Raw genomic sequence first — 21521 nt, 5'->3', positions numbered from 1 at the left:
CATCATGGACTCTGCTTGTGGAGAAGTATGAAAAAGCAAAGAAGCTCAAAATTACCTGGCTCTCGAAGGGAACAGACCCCATTTGTCTGTGTCGTGTCTGATTTTCCCCTTAGTGTGTCAGCATGAACCTCCACTGGGCGCTGAATATTCCTTGAAAACATGATTGTGGATAAGCTGTGCTTGTTCAGTTTGTCGTTATTTCCAGTTTTTCACTTTTACAAATAATGCCTCAGTGGACATCTCAGGCATAAGTATTTGGTTATTTCTTTGGTGTAACTTCTTGAAGTAGAGTTACTGGACCCAAGGAACATTCAGGTTCAGCTTTGCTTGAAAGTGCATGAGTTGGTTAGAGGGCTTCTTTATCCTTACTCTCATCAAACCTGGGAGATTTTTTTTAATTGCCAACTTGGTGAGGAGTAGACAGTGGTTCTTCTAAATTAACATTCTTTGGACATTTTGTGGGATTGAACCTTCTTTCCATGTTTACCTGTGTTTTTTCTTTTGTGGTTTATCCGCCTGCATCTCCCTGCCACCTTTTGGGATGTTTATCCTTCTAATGATGTGTAGGAGCTCGTTTCTATAATAAGGATGTTAATTCTGTTAGTCTGAATTTATTTTAAGAAGATTGAAAAGCACGCTGCCTTACTTAGTGGACATAAGGATGTTTGACTTTTCCTTTCCTCTCAGTCTGCCTAAAGCTGTGAAGAGAAGGATCAATGCACTGAAACAGCTTCAGGTGAGGTGCGCCCACATAGAAGCCAAGTTCTATGAGGAGGTCCACGACTTGGAGAGGAAGTATGCTGCGCTGTACCAGCCTCTCTTCGACAAGGTGGGCAGCTCTCTCATACGTTGCGTGTGCAGGGGCAGAGCTTTCTTCAGGGGAGACCTCCATGCTTATGGAGTGGGGGACCCTTGAATGGTTATCCTTCAAACCCTAAGATTTAGGGTCTGAAGTTATAAAAGCATTGGGTATTCACAGATATTTGCAAATTGAATGAACTTCTGAGTTGCTGTAACTCTAAGAAGGTCTCGTTCTTACTTAGAGAAGGGAATTCATCACTGGTGATGTTGAGCCAACAGATGCGGAGTCAGAGTGGCACAGTGAAAATGAAGAGGAAGATAAATTGGCTGTGAGTATTTTTTTTTTTTTGAATGAGTGCGTCTTGTGTTGTTTTAGTGCTATTAGGGGTAAGAAACCTGAACGTTTTTTAATCCATGGTATGCCGTCACCAAGAACAGAGAGCTCCTAACTTTAGGTGCTGTTTCACCCTGAGGTTGGTCCTTTAGATTTCCTTATGACTGGAGCACTGAGCAGCTGGCAGCCTGGTGTCAGTCAGTTAATACCATGAACCAGATGTGATTTCCCTTCTCAGTCTAAACAGTTCCATGCTGTAGGATAGTGAGATGTGGGATCCGACAAACAGAATTGAAAACTTCAGGAGATGTCTTCCATCAGGACAAAAGCCAGACCCCACAAGGGGAGGGGACACCTCTGTCTCCACTCACTACATGGTCAGGGCCACCCTTCTCTAGGACTAGCAGTGGTAGTGAAGGAGCCACAGTGCACCCAGCCACTTGGGATTGGGAGCTTCTCATCACCTGCTCATAGTCTTCAGCAGATCCTATTCCAGTGTCGCAGAAAGTTCCAGCATGCTGTGGGGTAACTTTGTCCACCTGCTTCTTGTTTGGAAGACAAGCAACTTATATTTTTATCCTTTTTATGATCCATTCCATCAGGATTATTTTTTTAGAGAATTTTTTTTGAAGTGTATGTTAGTTTTAGTGACCGTATGTTTTTGATCTTTCAAATATATTGTAGAACTGGCCTGGTTGAAGCTGTGGCTATGGATGAATCTAGTTGTGAATCATTTCCTTATTGCTCAAGAAAGATCTGCCTCTGTTAATTTGAAAAGCTCCTTATGATCATTTGTGCATAAGAATCCCATGTGATGAAGCATTTGCACTTAAAGTGGTTCCATTTAGTGTTGTGCTTGACCTCCCTGGGCCTGCCCTTTCCCTGGGCCCTGATGTTAGAAATGATCCCTCTGCACATGCTTGTCCAGTCATCTCCCTGATGTTTGCATGGGAGTTTCTGTGCAGACATTTATAGCCACCTCCTTACCAGTGGATGTACACACCAGTTGGCGTTCCTTGTTGCCAAGGGCACTGGAGTCCTCCAGTCTGGGTGGCTGATTGTCCCAAGATGAACATCTCATAGAGCTGGCACTTGGCACCTTTCCCAAGTTTGATGGTATTGTACCATCTTTTAAAATTATATCACACAAAAAAAATAAAAATAAATAAATAAATAAAATAAAATAAAATTATATCACAGAATCACATCTGAATGGAATGCTTTGATTGCTTTGTTCCTTAAAGTCACTTTAAAAATGTGACATGCATGGTGGTCTTGGAGATGCAGATGCAAAGAATACAGTTTTTGATAGAAGTGTGTGCAGGACTCTGAAATTTACATTTTGCATTAAGCGGTTGAATATAAGTTTATTACTTTGTGGTAAGTGTTCTGTTCTCTCTTATTTTTTTTAGGGAGATGTGAAAAATAAAGTAGTCATAGCAGAAAAAGAAGCAGCAACAGCAGAGGAGCCAAACCCCAAAGGAATTCCAGAGTTCTGGTTTACCATCTTTAGAAATGTAGATATGCTAAGTGAATTAGTCCAGGTAAGCAAATTTCCACCTAATAGAGTGATTTCAGTCTTAATTATTTATCTGTTAACCACTTAACTCTGTGTTTAGCAGTTGTTCCTGGGGGGTGGAAAGGCACTTGACCAATAGCTCATATGTGTGGTCTTGATCTCCTGGGGCCGGGGTCTCACTGTTAGAAGCCTCCATGCTACCTGACACTGAAAGTGCTGCTGGGAAGACCTGTACCTCTGAGAGTGAGCCAGACTTGTAGTCTTCCTACCTCCATGAAGGCCCACTGCCTCCCCCCTAGAGCACTTACCAACAGACTCAGAACCCTTCCTCATCTTCCTGTGAATGAACAAGTGGGAAGATGTGAGGGCAGGAGACCAGGAAATTGGCCAACAGGGTCCATAACTTGCTGACCTAGGTGTTGTTTCTGGTTCTCTCTTCAGAGATGTGAGGACCAGCAGGCTTGGTCGATCCTATATTTAGTGGCATCTAGTGGTAGTGTAAAAGCAGCTGGGCTCCTGCCCATCCTGCCTGGCATTGATGGTTCCCAGTGCTCTGTGCCAGAGAGAAGTGGCACCTTGTTGCTGTCACCTAGGCCCAGTGGTCCATGCACAGATTTGGGTGACTTCCTAGGAGCTCTTACTTGATGAGGCCAAAATTCCAGCCAGGGCTGCTTCCCAGCATCTGGGATTGTGTCTGATGTCCAGTCAAAGGGGGTAGTGTGTGTTGTTTGGAAAAAGCCCGCTAGAAATTTTTTTTTTCTCTTTATGATCAGGAATATGATGAGCCTATCTTGAAGCACCTGCAGGATATTAAAGTGAAGTTTTCAGACCCTGGGCAGCCAATGGTGAGTACTGATTGAGTTCCTGATTGGCATCAGAAAAGGTCAGGGCACTGAGGGTGAGGGGCTTGGAGCCAGGGTTGGGGATACAAACCTGGTCACACACTTGCAGAGGATGGTCCTGAGGAAGATGCTCACCAAGAACTAGAATGTTGTCACGTGGCCTTCCTGGGCCTTGCCCAGTAGCACTGCATAGCCTGACAGCCCGAGGCATGGGCTGCATGTGGCAGGTGCTGGAGTCTGCAGCAGTGGACTCCCTTGCCAAGGTGTCTGCCACTTAGTTGCCACTCCCTGAGCTAGCTTGTTTTCTGTCAAATGGGACAATGTCTTTGTTCTAAGTGTCTTTCAGGTTTGTGAGGATCTAATGTCTGTAAAGCAGGATGGTAGGTATATACTCAAATACGAGCAGCACTTTAATAGGAACCCAAGATGCTAATGAAAGAAGCCTCTATTAAGTTTTACCTAAAATAACCGCAGGTAGACAAACCTGAAAAACGTGTCCTTGCTTTGACTGTCACAAAACAGCTCTTAGTGGCTAGTGAGAGGAGTCTGACTGAAGCCAGCCCTTCCTTTCCTCCGGGGAATGGGGCCTGCCAACCTGAGTGAGCTGGGTCCTCATAGAGGCACCATTCGTGGCCTCTTAGCCTGGCTGTGGCTGACGGGCTCCATTCCAGTGTGACAGCAGTTCCAGCGGCACTTGACTGACTGCATCGTGGCTCTCAGGTTCAGGTCCTGGGGACACAGCCTGGGACCTAGGGCCTGGCTCCTCCCTCCCCATTGCAGAGCAATGGCCCCAGCTCAGGAATGAGGGCCAGTGTACGTGGGATGTCTCTCCCTGCTCCTACAGGTACTTACTGGAGGCAAGGGGCAGGGGGATACCCTGGTTCTGTCCCTTTCACTTCTCCTGCCTGGCTCACTCTGGGAGGTGACATTCAGCTTTCCCTCTGAGGGTGTGGGGTGCTGGGCACCAGCTGAAGTGATGTCAGCTCAAAGGTTGAGGGGAACCCCTTTCCTACTGCACCTGGTTAACCAGGTTATCAACAGGGCCTTCTTGTTGGTTATCAACAGGAGGCTGGGCCATGGCACCCCCTGGAGGCTACATGGGGCAGCCCGAGCTTGTTGGCTTGTGTTTGGGGGTGGGGTGGTGGTGGAGTGCATGCTCTTTTAAGATTCTGTGTCCGTTTTTTCCCCTAACACTTCTTTCTCACATCTATTAACTATTAATTTATTTTTTCCCTCTCGCTCAGTTCTTTTCTTTTGTTCTTACAGACACTTGTTTGGTGATTTTCTGGGTCTGTTTTCTTTCTCAGTCTGTCTGGCATTTTCCTCCATCTCTTACAGTGATTTATAGACAAACAGGAGCCTTAGTGTTGGGAGACCACCAGCCAGTCTTCTTTCTCCCCCTCGTTACCTCCCCCGTTACAAAAGTCATACGCACTTACTGTGAGTGAGGAGGCATAAAGAACAACAATGCACATCTGTCGTGTAGAAGTAACTCTCAACTGTGGAGTCTGTTTCCCCATAACCTTTGTCCTTTTAAAATTGTTATGAAATATTTTAGACATTAAAACTAGAACGAGGATGCCTGGGTGGCTCAATGGTTGATCTTCTGCCTTTGGCTCAGGGTGTGATCCTTGGGGTCCTGGGATCAAGTCCTGAATCAGGCTCCCTGCAGGAAGCCTGCTTCTTTCTCTCTATGCCTCAGCCTTTCTGTCTCTGTCTCTGTCTCTTATGGATAAATAAATAAAATCTTAAAAAAAAAAAAAAAAAAAAGAACAAGAGATAAAAACTATCCAGCCTCAGAATGAAGCAGGGCCATTGTGTTTGCTTCTCCCGTGACCACACCTCTCCTCTTCAGGGTCTCCACACTTACCCTGTAGCAAAGAGGAATTACATCTGTGGACAATGTTGTATAGGCTCTGCTGGGTGAGAAATAGTTATTACTGCCTCTGTGGGCTGTAAAATGATTTATTTAATGTTGCCCACACATGCCGCTGCCACCTCCACCCTATTTTGAATTGTTGCATTATGATCAGCACACTTGAACCTAAATCATTTGTTCAAATTTTGGGTGGTTTCCTCAGTTTAGATTCCGTTTAGTATAGTTTTACTGGGTTAAAAGAGGTGGACCTTTATAAGGCTCAAAGGTTCACTTCGCATATTTTTTACACTTTATTTTTTGGAATCGTGTTTTTTTTCCCCTTTGTTTTGAAATAATTGCAAGCTTAGTACCTGAGCTGCAGCAACAGTGTAGTGTTCCTGTGCTGCTTCTGCCCAGACTGGAGCTACTGGGGCCCTGTGGGCCATGCGGGGCAAGGGATTGCTTCCCAGGCTTTTCTTTTTTCTTTTTTTTTAATTTTATTTATTTATTTATGCATGAGAGACCGAGAGAGAGGCAGAGACACAGGAGGAGGGAGATGCAGGCTCCATGCCAGGAGCCCGACGCAGGACTCCAGGATCGCGCCCTGGGCCAAAGGCAGGCGCCAAACCGCTGAGCCACCCAGGGATCCCCTCTACTGCCTCTTGATTTTATTTGTGTCTGCTGCTTTCTACACACCCTGCGTCCATTGTTCCTCTTATGCTTGTCTCTTCGGATTATACAGTGCTTTTGAACAAAAGATGAACTTGTCCCATCCCTGCATAGAGGGGCCCCTTCACGCAGCAGAGAAGGCAGTGCTGTGCCTGAGCCCAAGTACAGAAGGGGCGGAGGGCTGGACCCCTGACGCCTGGTTTCCCAGTCCAGGCCCCCACCTCTGTCAGGGTGGGCCCTGCAGCAGCAGGGAGAAGCTAGGGTTCCCTAGGAGAGCTTGGACCTCCGCTGGGGAGGGTGCCTCAGAGGGGCACGCAGGACAGGTATTCCCTCACCTGCCATTTGTGTTTTGACTTGATGCTGCTGTTTTTTGTAATAAAGATATTTTTCTTGATATGTGACCATACCTGTTGAACTTTTCAGTAGTGGTTTCTGTGACATTCTGCTCAGGGAGGAGTTGGTCTCTAGTACATACCATGCCGTTCATAGTCTGTCACTGGTGGTCTGTAGACTGACCTGAGTTTTTGTATTTAGTCTTTTGTATTAGAGTTCCACTTTGAACCCAACGACTACTTTACTAATTCAGTCCTGACAAAAACATACAAGATGAAGTCAGAACCAGACAAGGCCGACCCCTTTTCCTTCGAAGGTCCTGAAATAGTTGACTGTGATGGGTAAGTACATGCCATTTCAGCTTCTTTTTGGAAATAAAAACAGATAATTTTAGAACTTAACGAGTAAGAGAAAATAAGAATAAAGCAAAATGTCATTAATCTTCTTAAAAGCCCAGTGGACAAAGATTTAAATTATTAAATAGTCTTTCTGTTTTGGGGGTATGACCGCCTGTGCTGGGAAATGTGTCATGGGGTCACATGTGCCACCATGGGGGCTGGCGGCCCAGCTTCCTCATCAGATGGAGGGATTGGGTCCTCAAGCTCCCTTACATGACACTGTCCTCACTGAACTGATAAATGATCTTCAGTGTTTGTTGAGTGAAGAAAATGAGTCAATGAAGGGCAGTATGGGTCAGTTGCTTGATTCGGAAATTGGTGGGGCAGTTTAATTGTTATCTGACTCATGATGGAGCCCCTTGGTGACTTCAGGGGAAATCACCAGGAAGAGAAGGTGGCTTGGAGTTCTTTCCCCTTGGTATGTTTGAGGTGGTTTGGGAAATTGTTTTGTCTTTGAATTGGCACAATTACCTTACTCATGGGACAAGTACTTCTGAATCTTCCCAGATGAGCAGTTCCAGAGCTTTCTTAAAACCTTTCTAGGCTCGAGTGGTGAGAGTGACTGAGAGAGCATTTCCCAAGGGGAGGCTGTTAGGTGACACGTAGGCCCGGCTTACCAGGCATGTTCCCAAGCAGACACCAGTCTCATGCTGCCAGGGGTTCCCAGTGGGTCCACAGTGATGGAGGGATGAGCAGTGGTACAGGGTTTGCATTTGCACCCAAGAAGGCCCATTCAGCAGCCTGGAGCCAGTGTGTCCACCCCAGACAGTCCTTTGTGCAGCTATAACTTGCTGCCTCTCCACCTTGTCCTGCCTGGAGAATCCAGGTGTGTGAGTGGGTGACTTCAGGGTGCTTTGGGGTCTGGACAGAGGCAGCAGGTGGCAAGCTCCTGAGCGTCTTTTGGGCCTCTTAGCCCAGCTGTGACCCGGCTTGGTAATAGGAAACACCCTCCGAGTACTTGACAAGGGGAGGGGGCATTATGCCACTGTGGTCACAGAACCCCCAGCTTCAGGCAGTGCTGCTAGCCAGCGCGGCGGCAGCCTAGGTCACCTGGCCACTTCCCTTTGTCCAGCCTTCACATGGACTTTGTAGATGTGCCGATCCGACTGGCAGGCTGCTTTCCCTACCTACGTTGTCCAGGTCCTCTAGCTGTGCTTTGGTACCGTGGGTGTTTGTGGTCAGTGTTTCTTATGGCCCGTGTCCGCATGTGTGATGGCTGTCTGTCCCCATAGGTGTGCTATTGATTGGAAGAAAGGGAAAAATGTTACAGTCAAAACAATCAAGAAGAAGCAGAAACATAAGGGACGAGGCACAGTGAGAACAATTACCAAACAAGTTCCCAACGACTCTTTTTTCAACTTCTTCAGCCCACTGAAAGGTGAGTGGGTTGCGTTGCGGATGGTGATTATATATTACGGGAAGTCCTTGCCTTACCCTTAGAGTCCGGTGCAGGTCCTCTGGTGAGTGTGACTGCTAAAGACACAGTTGCTATGCTAGGGGCCGTGGTGCTGGTGCTCACAAGGTGCGGAAGTGGTAGGGGTGGAGGGAGGGCTCAGTGGGCGCCCTGAGCTCCATGCTGGCAGGCCTTCCTGCCACAGCCCTGCCTTTGTCCCTGGTTGTACTCCAGTTACACCTATGCAGCTTGTGGATCATTCCCCACCCTCTCTCTTATAAATTTAGTTTAGTTTTGTTTTTCTCTGTGACTTGATACAACTTGAGGGGTTTACAGATCATGGATTTCTGTTTTTGAAAGACTTAGCTTGGAAACTAATTTTTTTTTCCACCTAAGTAATAAAATAAAGTGACCAAGTGAAGGTTGAGCAACAGGTTTTGAGGGTAAATTACTGAGAAGTCTTAACAAAATTTTTTAAACCTGAACGTGAAGGCCAGGCGGGTTGGCAGTGTTAGAATAGGAGAAAACATGCTCTCTTTATTTTCCGTGAACACGAAGTGATTGAAATCTAGAACTGCCTGCCCCTGGCACAGGTAATTGGTGGGTGTGTGAGTTTTTCTCCCTTGCCCACAGGGTGGCTCCATTTTTAAGTGTGAGCCTCAGACCATGACTTTGTCTCTGAGCTGAGGGCCCTGGCTTCTCAGGCTACGACATTCGCCCTTCCACCCTGTATCTTTCTGGGATTCGTCTTTGATCCTAGAGGATGCAAATGTGTATTGGTTTGGTGGTAACACTAGCCAAAAATGTAGTTAAGTTTTTTCCTTGTATTGGAGAATCCCCTTTGGTGGTCACCTGCATACATTCTCCATGAAACAGGGGCTTTGGTTCCTAAATGCAGTGGCTTTGCTGGAAGGTTTCTTAAGATTGGGTTTTAAGTAATTTAATAATCAAAATGAAATTAAGTGGACTCAGAATTTGGGGGGGGTGACTTTTGGGGTTCTAAAACTGTCCTGTGATGGTTATGACTCTGAAAATGTCCTGGGGTAATTAATGTACACTTAAGCTCTCTGGTAGATAAATTACATGTAAACATAGCTATTTTTAAAGTCGTCATGTATGATATCAAGTGATGAGCTCTGTGAAAACAAATCAAAGGTGACCATAGTAGTGACAGGGCAGGCAAGGGAAAGGTGCTGAAATTCAGATAATGTGTTTTGAAATGAAGGAATCTGGTCTGGTGCCCTCCTTGTCCTTAAATCTATAAGACCTGTCCCAAAGTCACATGAGCAAAGTCCTTGGCACCCAGGCCAGAGTTCCCAGACCCAAATCTTAGCCTGTGGTGGTGCGCACATGCCAAGGCTCAGGGAACATGCTATAGGGGTGGTGTTGACACACATGGGTGCCCAGCCCCTGGGGAGCAGCCAAGCCAGGAGGGGCTAGTTGAGGCCAGGGTGGTAAGCCTCCCGCTCCTGGCAAGACTGAGCCTTGAACAAGCATTTCTAAAGTCTGGGTTTTGAATGGTGGTGGTTAGTTGAGCATCACTGGGCTTTGTTGAGTGGTTTTAAGTTCCTGTATTTGCCGTCACTCTCGGTTCTGGGTCAGGCTCTGGTGCAGCAGCAGAGTCTGGCCAACTGTGCGCGCGCGCGCGCGCGCGCGTGTGTGTGTGTGTAATTGCCCCTGTGTGTGTGTGTGTGTGTGTGTGTGTGTGTGTAATTGCCCCTGTGCTGCACTCTTTGGTGGGCAGCGACCAGCAACACCCTCTTGCCCACAGGGAGTCTTTCCATTGTGTGGGAAGAATGCTTCAGCACTGTGTTCTCTCCTTTCTCCTTTCCAAATGGACACAGTGTGGACCCTACTGAGGTGCAGTGCTTTAGAAACAAGGCTCAAGGATCTTCCTCCCCCGAGAGAATCCTGCAGGGTTGCAGGACACGGGTACAGTCTCCTTAAAGTGTAAATGCGCTGAGTGTCCACAGTCTGGAGCCACTTCATAGGCCTTTCCACCTGCTACCACTAAACTAGGAAGGAAAGTGCTTTTCCCCAGTTGGCGTCCTGAGCAGGTTTCCGAACAGGTCTGGTGGGGGCCACAGGGAGATTAGGGGCTCCAGCTGTGCATGGTCCCACCTTACCTCCATGGATCTGCCTGCATGGGCTTGCAAAGGTTTTGGTTGTCAGTGTAACGTGCGTATGTTTTGTCTTTTTTTTTTTTTCTAGCGTCTGGGGATGGAGAATCACTGGTAAGCTTTGTGTTGTCATCAGAATCTCATTATCTCCAGAGCAGTTGCCCACCTTCTATTCAGTCCCTCCTCCCTCCTTAATCCTCTGACACCTGGGGTGTGCGGTATTCACTACACTGTGGGGCGGAGCCCCGTGTGCTCCACCACTCTCAGTAATGCTGGGTCCCCCAGAGTGAGGGACACGGTGCGGGTGGGGGGCGCGGTGTTCGCTGGTGGACACAGGTTAACATTGGGGTCTTACCTCCTCAGGATGAAGACTCGGAATTCACATTAGCCTCTGACTTTGAAATCGGACACTTCTTTCGTGAGCGGATAGTCCCGCGGGCTGTGCTGTACTTCACAGGGGAGGCCATAGAGGATGATGACAACGTATGTGGGTGGGAGACCCTGGGGGTCCCCTGGTGGCGGGGGAGGGCGGACAAGCAGGGCTCTGGGGTACTCGTAGAGCAGAGTGCCAGCCCCCTCCAGGGACAGCATCCTCAAAAGACCCCAGGTGCTCATCATGTCCTGCTTAAGGTCTATAAGCTTTGGGTGACTTGGAAATGGGAGGAAAATCTCATTTACGGAAGTCTGGCCACAGCAAAAGGTTAGGATAGAGTGGACTCGTGCTAGCCTGTGGTGTGCTGGCCCCAAAGAATTGAAACCCATGGTGCACAGAAGGATGGTGTGGTTGCAAAGTCCCCTCCTTCCTCTCTCCCTGCCTGAGCACAGCCTAGCTGGCTGGCTTTCGATGGTCACCTGAGATTGTTCTTCATTCCAGCCTGCGCTCGGCTCACCGTGTCGTCTTGATTTGTAGGAATAAAGTCTTATAGTGTGCTGTTAGAAGTATGCTTCAGATATTTATTCCCTTGCTTTTAGAGCTCTTAGGTTTCCTGGATGGTTCTCAGTTTCCTTTCTAAGACGTTTCTCAAGGCTTCAGATGGGGACAGCCAGAGCCAGGCAGGTTTGAGCTGCTTAGTGCCCAGGGGCAACGAGGGCCTGCTCCTCGCACTTCTCCTTTGTGCAAATGGGCCCATCCAGAGTGGGCTGGCTGTGTAATCTGGAACTGCTTTGTCTGTCCCTGGGCTGGGAGGTAGTTTTGGGGCAGGCTGACATGGACACGCACAAGTCAGTGTAGTGTTGCCTCGTGTAAGTGCTCAAGTTATTAAGTTGACACAGCAGATTGTAGACCAACACAGTCCCGTAGAACTTTCTGTGATGATGGAACAGTCTTCAGCGTGCCTGCTCTGTCCAGTGTGGTAGGACTGGCCCCATGTGATGCTTGAGGATGTAAAATGAAGCTCTAGGCAACTGAGGTCAACTGAGTGTTTAGTTTTTATTTAATGTAGCCAAAACAGTCTAGTGATGACACACAGTGGAAATCTCTAGACTGCATGGTCTCCACAGTTTTGATCATATACCCATCAATTTTAAAACTCGAACGTGCAGCTCATTATATATTGGTTTACTTCAAATGCATGCAGAGTGGGTAGTACTGGCTAGGACTGTGTGTGTATTCACTCACAACACCTTTTGTATGGGTGCTGCTGCTGAGCAGTGTAGTTTAGAGGTTAGAAGGGGGAGCCGCACTCAAGACTGCTTATTAGACCAGGATCCCGATTTCACCACTCATAGCTGTGTGGCCTCTGTGCTGCAGTGTCCTCATCTGAAAACAGGGTTAACGGTAGACTCTGGTGACTTGTCAGGCTCTCTAAAATAGCACCTCTAACAAAAATTTAAAAAAATAAAATAAAATAGCACCTCTTGGCACCATTACATAGTGCATGTTAGGATAAAGGTAAACTTCAGGTGTCTGCTATGTTGGAAACCTTGCACAACAGCTGGACATTGTTGCAGGAGGGAATGGGTCTTCCACGTTCTCTAGGCTTAGCTTGCTTTTCCCATGAGCTCTGCAGTCACTGTGGAAGCACTGTTCTACGTCACTGTGAGGTGTGTTTGAAACAGGACCCTCTAGGCCCTTCCACGTCAAGAGTGAAATGATAATACTTAGAACCTCAGAAGATCCACGCTTGAGCCTGTTGGAGGGTAGTTCCAATCTGAGCTAAAATGTAGTTCCCTACAAGACATCAGACCAAGGTCTTTCCCTCTCGGAGGCTGAAGGGCACTGGGGGGTGTGTGGACCCCACCAGCCCTTAAGCCCTTAGAAGTTTTGTGTGGGCTGTCACTAAGGACAGGCTCCAACGAATGAAATGTTTGTAAGAAAAAGCCTACTAAATTTTTATGTCCCTCGTGGCGTTCAGGCAGTAACGATAAGGTTTGTTTTGTGTTTGATCTTGTTCTGAGTCTGATGTGTGGAGTTTGAATGAGAGTCTGACCTGTGGTGTCTTTGGACCTAGAAGAAATTCATTCACAACCAACCAACTACAGTGTTAGGCTTCTCTTCACACTTAAACACCAGGGTTTTATCACATTTCTAATAATAAATACCCTTGTAGGAGATATAAAATACTACTTGGAATTCATGTATCTGCATAGTAAAATGCTCCTGTTTGGCTTAGATTAGCCAGTTTCCCAAGGGGTCCCAATATGGTGTCATGATGACCATCTTATTCCTGCACCCTTCCCCATCCTCAGGCCTTGTTTTGAGTGGTTTTCAGATACCCAGCATCCTATGAACACAGCAGGCCTCATGGCTAGATGGCCCCACAGCATCAAGGGCCAGGATGCCCAGAGGCTGGGCCATGCTTCTGCTTCCCACAGGCCTGACCAGTGGGGGCACTTGACAGGGACTGTGCCTGGGTCAGGCTGCCCTTGTTCTTTAGAGACCTAAATCCTGTTTCCTTTCTTTTTTCAGTTTGAAGAGGGTGAGGAAGGAGAAGAGGAGGTAAGACATGGTGAACGTGGAGCATCTTTTCCCTGAGGCTGCACTAGGCTTCCCCTGCCAGAACAGTTGGAGGTCATGGAACCTTGTGTGGAGCTGCCTCGGGGCCTCCACCCTGTTGAAGCCAGTGGAAGGGGGTGGTGGACGCAGGTGCTGGCCCTCTGCCCAGTCGCCAGCCCCTCGATTGACTTAGGAAATGTTGGTTTAACAAACAAATCGCATTTTCAGCAGTGTGTTTATGTCCATTATCACTGAGAACAAAAAGGTGCCTAGAAATCATTGTGTCCAGAGGAAGTGACCTAAGCACTTAGGGACCGTGATCATGGATTTCCTGCTGAATTCGAGGGTGGCTTTCATTTGTGTGGAGTGTGTGCAGATCCACAAGAGTTTAAGTCCCGTGTGTTCAGCTCGCTCTCATCCTTTTCTGCAGGAGTTGGAAGGTGACGAGGAGGGAGAAGATGAGGATGATGCCGACATTAACCCTAAGGTCAGTTGTTGGGGAGCTGCCGTGTCCACCGATGCCATGCTGCTGTGCTGTTGGGTTGTGTCCCCACCTGGCGTGCCTGTCCTGCTCTAGTTAGAACATGGAAAACAGACCAGGAATAGGCATGAGTAGCCCCTTCGGTAGGATTTAGTGCTCGGTGAGTGTCCAGTGAAGGAAGGCTTTCCAAGCTTACTCAGAAGCTCTTTCTTTCCATAAGCTATTTCAGGAGAGCAGCTTTGTTTTCCAGACCCTTAGTCCTTTCAGGGTAATGGCTGAATGACCACATCAATAAGCTGCCATCTATTTGTTTTTGGAAAAGGTATAAAGAAGGAACTTCGGGGGGTTATTTTTTTTAATAGAGTAATTGAATTGTAGACATAATTTTGTAGTTGCCTATGGGCTGAGAATATTCACAAGCTATGTCTAAATACCTCTAATCATTGAAAGTAAACTAGGAAGCATTGCTAAAAAAACAAAAACAAAAACAAAATGAGAGTGGCAACCCCGTTAATTTTACCTGAAGGTCTGAATGTTTACTGATGGTCAGATCAACTTAAATGAAGTTGCTTTGCCACTTAACACATCTCTTAAATCCAGAACTGCTTTAATGTAGTCCTGAAGCTGTAGTATGAATGTCCTCTGTTTGCTAGCATGAGAAATTGAAAGCTCACTACATCTTAGTATTAAATACATCACAGGCTGTTGGAACACTCAACTGACCTGCCATTTATAGCCTGGGTCTCGGTTTAACTAGACATAGTTTGTCCTCCGTTTTTGCCCAAAGTGGAATGTGCACTAAACTATCAGTGTAATAACCCAGCTCTGTAAGTGTGTGTGTGTGTGTTTGTTTTTTTTTAACACCCAAATGTTTCTGTAAATGCATGCTTTACAGCTCCTTCTAGGGAAGGATGAGAGGTGGGTTTAAGACTTTTTTAAATGTACCATATAAATACTGCTTTGGGAATAAGCCTACAGACATACTCACCTCTGCACAGTTGGCCTATCACGGGAGAACTGTAGTGCAAGCACCCCTGTGCTCAGCTCTGTAACATGGGGGCCCTGCCTCAGGTGGCTCACACTGGGCGAATGGGGGAGGTGCTGACACACACATTCATGGTTTGGATTTGAGAACAGAGACTGAGGATGGTTTGCAGGGGGAGCTCCGTTACTCCGTCGCTTGTCACTTCCTTCTGTTGTTTGTCCTCTTCTCTCTCCTTGCCAAACCTGTCTCCTGCCACGTCTGTTTTCTGGAAGGGCATTCTCTCACAAGTAATCTGGCACAGTATAGGGTTGTCAGGACTGGCGCTCCGTGGATCTTCATTGGTGGGGCACAGGGGTGGGATGATAAACTGGGAGGCACCAGGACCGCCAGCCCTGTGCAGCTAGAAGGGCCCGGGTCTTGTCTTTCAGAGGGATTTGTTATATCTGAGTCTGCACACGTGGAGGCAAACAAGGGAGAAGGGATGTTTGGTGTTAAATGAACAGCTGTGGTGGGTTGGGGTTGCTCATCTCAAGCTCAAGATTTTGTAGTCAGTCGTGTCATGAGAAAGTGGCTGTTTCCGCCTGTTTAATCTTGTGCATTTTGCTTTCTTTTTTGCTGACAGTTCCTTTCAATTTTTTCCCCATTTAGGTGTAATTTTTGTCTGTTAATCATTCATGCGTTTCTAGGTAAGGTGGAATTCCATTCATTCCTAATCCAATCTTCTGATCTGTGCTTTATAACAGTGCTTTATTGTGACTTTGTGGATAAAGAGGAAGCTGTTGGCCAGGCACACTTCTAGTGTGCTAGGCTGAGCTCAGGGCTTTCTGAAGAACAGTATTTTTGCGCAGGTGTCTGTTGTATGTACTCCTAAAACTGATCGTCAGAAACTACATTTGGCTCCTGTTGCTGAGCCCAGTGTTTGTTGCTGACCACGGAGAGGCGTGACTGGTGTGGCATTTTTATTGGGGACGGGACTGCCCTCCAGGAGGAGCACAGAGCGTGAGGGCCCTGGGAGGTGGGCACTGTGCAGTCTTCATGAGGACCGTGTTGCACGGGCCACCCTGGAATGAGCCACACCTGTGCAATAGGAAGCAGCCCACTGTGCTTTTTCTTGATGAGTCTCGATTGATTGTTTCTACTTTTTAAATTCAGGTGTGGTGCAGACCAGTAGGTCATTAAGGGCTAGCTGACCTTTGAATGTGCTAGAGTTACTATCTCCAAAGCTGTGGTATCTATGTGGTTTAGTGTTCGGAGCAGGTGCTGTTGCGTGTTATTGGGAGTACTCTGGCTGGGGAAGAGCTAGCTGTGCCCACCTGCCACCCCTGTCTGCCACAGCATGGGCCATTGCAGCTCTGTTCCAGCCATCAGCTCCTCGCCCTTGGGGAACACTGTCCTCACTTGGGGGTAGGGGTGGGGCGCCTGGTCAGAAGGTGCCACAGGAGGCAGGTGCAGTGATGTTCATCCCTGGAAATGTAGGGGTTCTTGGTGCTGTGCTAAGAGCAGCGGCAGTCAGTGTGTAAAGCAGGGCCTGTGAGAGCTAGGACTTGAACTTAAGGCTTCCTGCTGATCCTGACATTTAAGCAGACCACAGGCCTTTGAGAGTCTCTCTGCATTGCCTTCCTGTCTGCTCACTCGGGTGGGCTCACATAGAGAACTAAGAGGTGAAGAGGTAGCACAGCTATCTCCTGGTTAAGAAACGTCATAACTAGGTGAGATGAAGAGACACCTGGATCATTTACATGCATATAGGACAGTGTGTTCTGTTGCTCTTGATTGATTCCTACTGCCCCACATGTCTAAAGAATTGACCAACCAGGCTTGCTCCCCCCCTACCCCTCTCTCACCCTGCCAGTCACTGGGAAGCATCCTTAACCTATTCAGCCTGAGTCTCTCAGACAGGGGACCCTCCTGGGGTGTAGTCACCGTGAATAATACTGGCACGTGACTGCAATATCAGCCAGCACCTCAGTAGTGTCATCAGATCCTTGTCAGGGGCCCGGCTTCTCGGATGGGGGAGGCCATTCCCTCCATAGTCACACAGGCTTTTGGGCCCTGGCTGTGTTCCCCTGTGAAGCTGTGCTGGTCAGCTGTGTGCTTGGTGGCAGTTGTCACCTGTTAAAATTTGGCTTTTAAATGGCTCCGTAACAGGCAGGTTTGAGTTGTTAGTTTGTGCCTTGGAAATACCCAAGTCCTCTCCCTTGATAATCAGTGGCATTAAGTAACCCGGCTGCCATTGGACTTTGTGGCCTGAGACAGAGGATGCTGGGTTTAGTTGTCATCCTGTTTTGGCCTGTGTCACAGGCTGAAAACAAGTGTCTTGTTGATAAAATTGACATCAGAAGCTTCGGGGTTCTGTGTTGACTTTACAGCCGAGGGCCCGTGTCCGTGCAGATGCTGTCCTCAGCTGGGCCACCTGCCTGCCTCCCTGCCTGGCCCTGTGCTCTCCAGCAGACTTTATCTAAACCCCAAGCTGCTGAAGGTATCTTAAACAAATAGATAATACATTCTCCTGGTTAAAAATAAATATATCATTCAAACAGCATATACTGTAAAATGCCCAATGTTGTAAAACACTGTATGTGTGTAACTCACACGTATTCAGGAAGGTGTGCTGCCTGCCCATTCCCATGGTGTTCCCACTTCTTAGCTCCATCTTCTCTAACCCACCTCCTTCTTGGAAATACAACTGTGGAAACACACACTTCTCCCCTCCTCCTCAAAACGTTGCCAGCTACTCTCCCACCCCTGCCATGGCCATACCAGGCTGGGAGCACCTCCTCGCTTCTCCAGCCAGGCTTGAGAGCCAGTGGGTCATTTCCTTGGCCGCTGACCTGGGTTGCCTCCAGATCCACAGTTTGAGTTTGATCTTTTCCAACCTGGATTTCTGATCAGGTGTGTTTTGTTTTGGTGCCTGGGTTCTTCAGTATTCTAGATGAGCAGGACCCCCTCCCAGAGTGTCCCACTGCTGGGCGGTGCTGGGCAGAGACCTGGGGCCAGTCAGACCTGGTGGGTCCCAGCGATGTCTGTGTGCTCTTCCCTTTAGACTTCCAAATAAAGAGCTTATTAGACCAGGGTCTGAGATCATGGTTGTCTTTAGGAATCCTTTATGTGTAATTTTCTTTGTATCTTAAATGTGATTTCCCAAAGAATGTAGTCCCAGCTCCAGTCATAGAAGGTGTCAGTTACTTTATCCCACATGTTCCTTTGAGCCTGTAATGCAGGGATTTTTTTTTTTTAGACTCAGTAGTAGGCTTGACACATTGTATCAGAATAATTTATAATCTTGGCAGCCAAGAATTACAGACTTCTGATCAGTAAATGTATTTACTCAGAATGGTTAGTAATCTCGTCTGTCTCTCAGGCTGTTGTTGGCCTCCGCACAGAATGCGTGGGGTTGCTGACTGCGCTTTTAAACGGTGTGAGATGTGTTAGGTTGTATTGAAGTGGATGTGCTCCTCTGGGGGCGGGGGAGGCTCTCTCCCTGATACCTTTCAGGAGGGATAGACATCCCACTTGGGGAGGGACTGGGAGGATCAAGCCATGCCTGTGTGGAGCTGTTGGAGTGGCCTCCCAGCTGTGGTCTGCTGGCACAGCCCGTTAGCAGAGAGCACTCTGGAGTGCTGGCAGGACTCTGGGGCTGCTCAGCTGCCTCTGGCCCACCCTGGAGTGGCACTGTTTCAGGTGCTGAGCCTGTCTTAACGGGAGGCGAGGAACAGAAAAGGGAGCCTGCTGCTGTCACGTGGGCAGGGGCAGGGGGTTGCCCGAGGCTCTGAGGCTGCTATGCAGTGTTGGAGCATGGGCTCCCTTCTGCACTGAGTCTCCGACCCTGACACGTTCCTCCTTCCCAACACACGGGCTGTGACTTAGACTTACGGCATGTCTTGAAACCAGAAAGGCTGCCCTACTGAGACTTTATTTCTGGGAAATTGACTGATTTTTTTTTTTTTTTTTTAATTACAATCTTAAAAGTATGTTTGCAGTAACCATTCGTTTCAGTAAGAATGAAGGCAGTCAATTGAGTCTTGGTTTGCATTGTTGGTTGGAGATACCTGGTCGACAGCATTGGTTCCCTACAAGTCTTGTCTTCTCTCGTTGACAGAAGGAGCCCAGCCAGCCATCTGAGTGCAAACAGCAGTGAGGAGTGAGCGTCCTGCAGGTGCGGCGTCGGGGACTGGTCATGGCGGCGGCACCACCGTATTGGCAGTGCTTCTAACTTGTTTTCAAGTGCATGATTTTGACTTTAACTTTTCCTTTATCCTTATTATTTTGCTTAACCTGTACAGTGGCAACTTAAATGCATTTCAGAAATAGGAGGTTTGATTCCAGCACCCTCTATGGCCTTGGGTGCAGTGCAGCTCAGTGGACTTTCCCAGGCCCTGCCTTCCGGAGGGCTCTGTAGACCCTGGGGGGATGGGGTGGTGGAAGGTCAGTTGACGCCAAGGGCAGTTGTCTGGGGATGTGGTTCCAGGGCTTCTAGAACCAGTCACACCCCTCCACAGCCAGACTGGATCCTTCTTCACTTGAAGAAACCCATACGCTTTGTGTTTGCCACCACTTGGTCTCCTGTGCTCTAATCCTCTCAGGAGAGCTGATAGAGTAGGGTCCTGTTCTCCTTAGAACGTTCTTTCTCTGGTTTTGTCTTCCTCAGGGTGGGGTAGGGGTTGTGGTGCACCCTAGCCCTGAGGCGTGAGCATTTGTGGTTCATCTTTGTATTTATTTATTCTTTCCTCTTTGTGAAGGGCTTGGGACACATGCTGTCACTTGTCCTTACAGTTTCTGAAACCATGTGTGTGACTGGTGACCTGGTGACTCGCCAGGTGGGTGTGGTCGTGGCTCCCAGGGAGTGAGGCCTGTGTAGAAGGAACCTCGCTCTGTCCTGCCTTCAGCTGAGGGCAGGAGCTCGTTTCCACGACATGCAGACCACACGGCTTTGGGGGGCGGGTTGCGGGCAGAGTGCCGGGGTTCACCAGGCTTCTGTGGTGAGAGGGGCCTAGGCTGGGAAGCACTGCTGTTAGTGTGTACGTGTCAAGTCTTGCTTTGTCAGTACCCCCATTTCTTGGCCCCATGCTCATCTTGTCTTAAAAGCCCTGGGTTCAGAGTGACCTGTTTTTGGCTGGCGTGTGGGGTTTCCGAGTGTGTGACCAGGGTCTCTGTTGCCGGGGATGCAGTGTCCACACTGACCAGGCCTGTAGAGTGCTCAGCCTTACTTATAATACATTTGTAACTGAATACGGTGTTTTCAATTTGTACAGAATAGTTAGAATATTCTATTAAAGTTGTGAAACATGAATCCTGTGCTGTGTAGTCTCTGTGGGGAACCTGGTGGGAGGAGCGGGCAGGGGTACTGGCACCTGCCCCCACGCAGCAGCTCCTGCTGTGGTTGTGCATCCTCTTGAACTGCATCTGTAGAGCCCTGGGGACGGGCAGCCCCCGGGCTTTAGGCCTCAGCCTTTCCGCGTTGTTTTTGAGGCTTTTACAACCAGTTCTTAGGAAGAGGCTCCAACGTTTAGTTTCCCTGTTACACCTACAGACCCACCTCACTGTCAGGGTGGGCTTCGACTCCCTGGGTGGGCCCCTTGCTACCTGGGAAAGAGTCTGCTCTCCCCTAGGAGAGCGCTGTATACCTTTCAGGTCCACAAGGCTCCAGGAAGGAAGATTGTCGTGTAGGGGCCACTTTTGATTGATCTTCTCACTGGTACTGTACTGGTGGAGCCTCCATCCCTTCATAAGAGGGAACGCTACCCCCAGAAACAGCTGCTGTACAAGCCTGTGCTCAGAACCTAACCAGGGAGGGCAGCCCTGGTGGCACAGCGGTTTAGCGCCACCTGCAGCCCAGGGCGTGATCCTGGAGACCCAGGATTGAGTCCCACTTGGGCTCCCCTTGGGAAGCCTGCTTCTTCTCCCTCTGCCTGTGTCTCTGCCTCTGTCTCTCTGTGTGTGTCTTTGAATAAATAAATAAAATCTTAAAAAAAAAAAAAGAACCTAACCAGGGAGTTACAGGTGCTAGGAGAAGGCATGCATGCAGCTTCTCCTGCAGCCCAGCTCACCTGGCGCCTGCCTGGGGGCCTGGCTTCTTCCTGGGAGTGTCAAGAAGGAGAGGCAAGGGCCTCCAGTGCCCTAGACAACTGGAACCAGAATGTTCTCACTACTTGAAGGACCTGGGTCTGGCCCCCCACCCTCCACCCGACAAACCTGCGGGTGCTAGGGGGTGCCTTGTTCCAGCTGACCCAGAATTAAAACCTCATCCCCTGAGGGCAGTCTGCAGAGATGATGCCTGAGTGCTGCTCCCCATCCTCTCAGCTGGGAGCATCTCTTGGGCATGGGCCCCCGGACCTTTGGGGTAGCTTCTCGTCCCTGTGGACTCTGACTGGTTCCCAAGTTCTTCAAATGTTCTGTTCCCCTGGAGCACCGGAATGAACCTATTTGTAAATCCACAGCTTATGGGTCACTACAGGATTAGCAGCAATTGCACAAAATGATGTGCTCAGGTGATTTGCAGGAAGTTCGCAAGGACAGTTTCAACTCTGGGAGCATCCGATCCCACTGGCCCAGGGGTCACTCTGAGCATGACCTTGCAGAGGAATCCTTTCCTACTGGTTCCTGACCATCCTCAGTGGTGACGGACCCATGTTCACTATGAAGCAATGGCCTAAAGATTGCTGGGCCTTGCTGATGAAATGCGGGTCACTTAGGAAGAGTTTTCTCTGATTGGCACAGCGCTGGCTGATGGGCGCTGAGGAGATGGCTGGGGTGGGGGGGCATGCTCTGTAAGAGCCTCTCTGCCCAGCGGTTCCTAGGCTCTGGCGGAAGTCCAGGGTACGTGTGTGTAGAGTGCGTGGCCAGTGTGTGCTGT

The 21521-nt window shown here is 48.6% G+C and overlaps 1 protein-coding gene and 1 pseudogene across 4 annotated transcripts in view; both read left to right on the top strand.

The window, feature by feature from the left end:
• Positions 1-19958, top strand: part of NAP1L4 (nucleosome assembly protein 1 like 4) — a 42176-nt gene extending 22218 nt beyond the window's left edge. For 3 of the 4 annotated variants that reach the window (XM_038563600.1, XM_038563601.1, XM_038563602.1), the window contains 11 exons: positions 688-829; positions 1044-1130; positions 2548-2679; positions 3428-3499; positions 6558-6697; positions 7987-8132; positions 10359-10381; positions 10631-10750; positions 13176-13205; positions 13633-13689; positions 18768-19958. In XM_038563600.1, the coding sequence (XP_038419528.1) occupies positions 688-829; positions 1044-1130; positions 2548-2679; positions 3428-3499; positions 6558-6697; positions 7987-8132; positions 10359-10381; positions 10631-10750; positions 13176-13205; positions 13633-13689; positions 18768-18806 (988 nt within the window). In that variant the 3' untranslated portion in view covers positions 18807-19958. Of the gene's footprint in view, positions 1-687; positions 830-1043; positions 1131-2547; positions 2680-3427; positions 3500-6557; positions 6698-7986; positions 8133-10358; positions 10382-10630; positions 10751-13175; positions 13206-13632; positions 13690-15316; positions 15355-18767 lie in introns of all 4 variants that reach the window. The other variant, XM_038563603.1, reaches the window with a different exon arrangement.
• LOC119864312 lies at positions 4115-4237 on the top strand (annotated as a pseudogene).
• Positions 19959-21521: the final 1563 nt, after the last annotated feature.

Source organism: Canis lupus, chromosome 18 (genome assembly GCF_011100685.1).
Source record: "Canis lupus familiaris isolate Mischka breed German Shepherd chromosome 18, alternate assembly UU_Cfam_GSD_1.0, whole genome shotgun sequence".
NCBI lineage: Eukaryota > Metazoa > Chordata > Mammalia > Carnivora > Canidae > Canis > Canis lupus.
The sequence above is the reverse complement of the archived record's forward strand: the minus strand, read 5'-3'. Positions and strand labels throughout refer to the sequence as shown.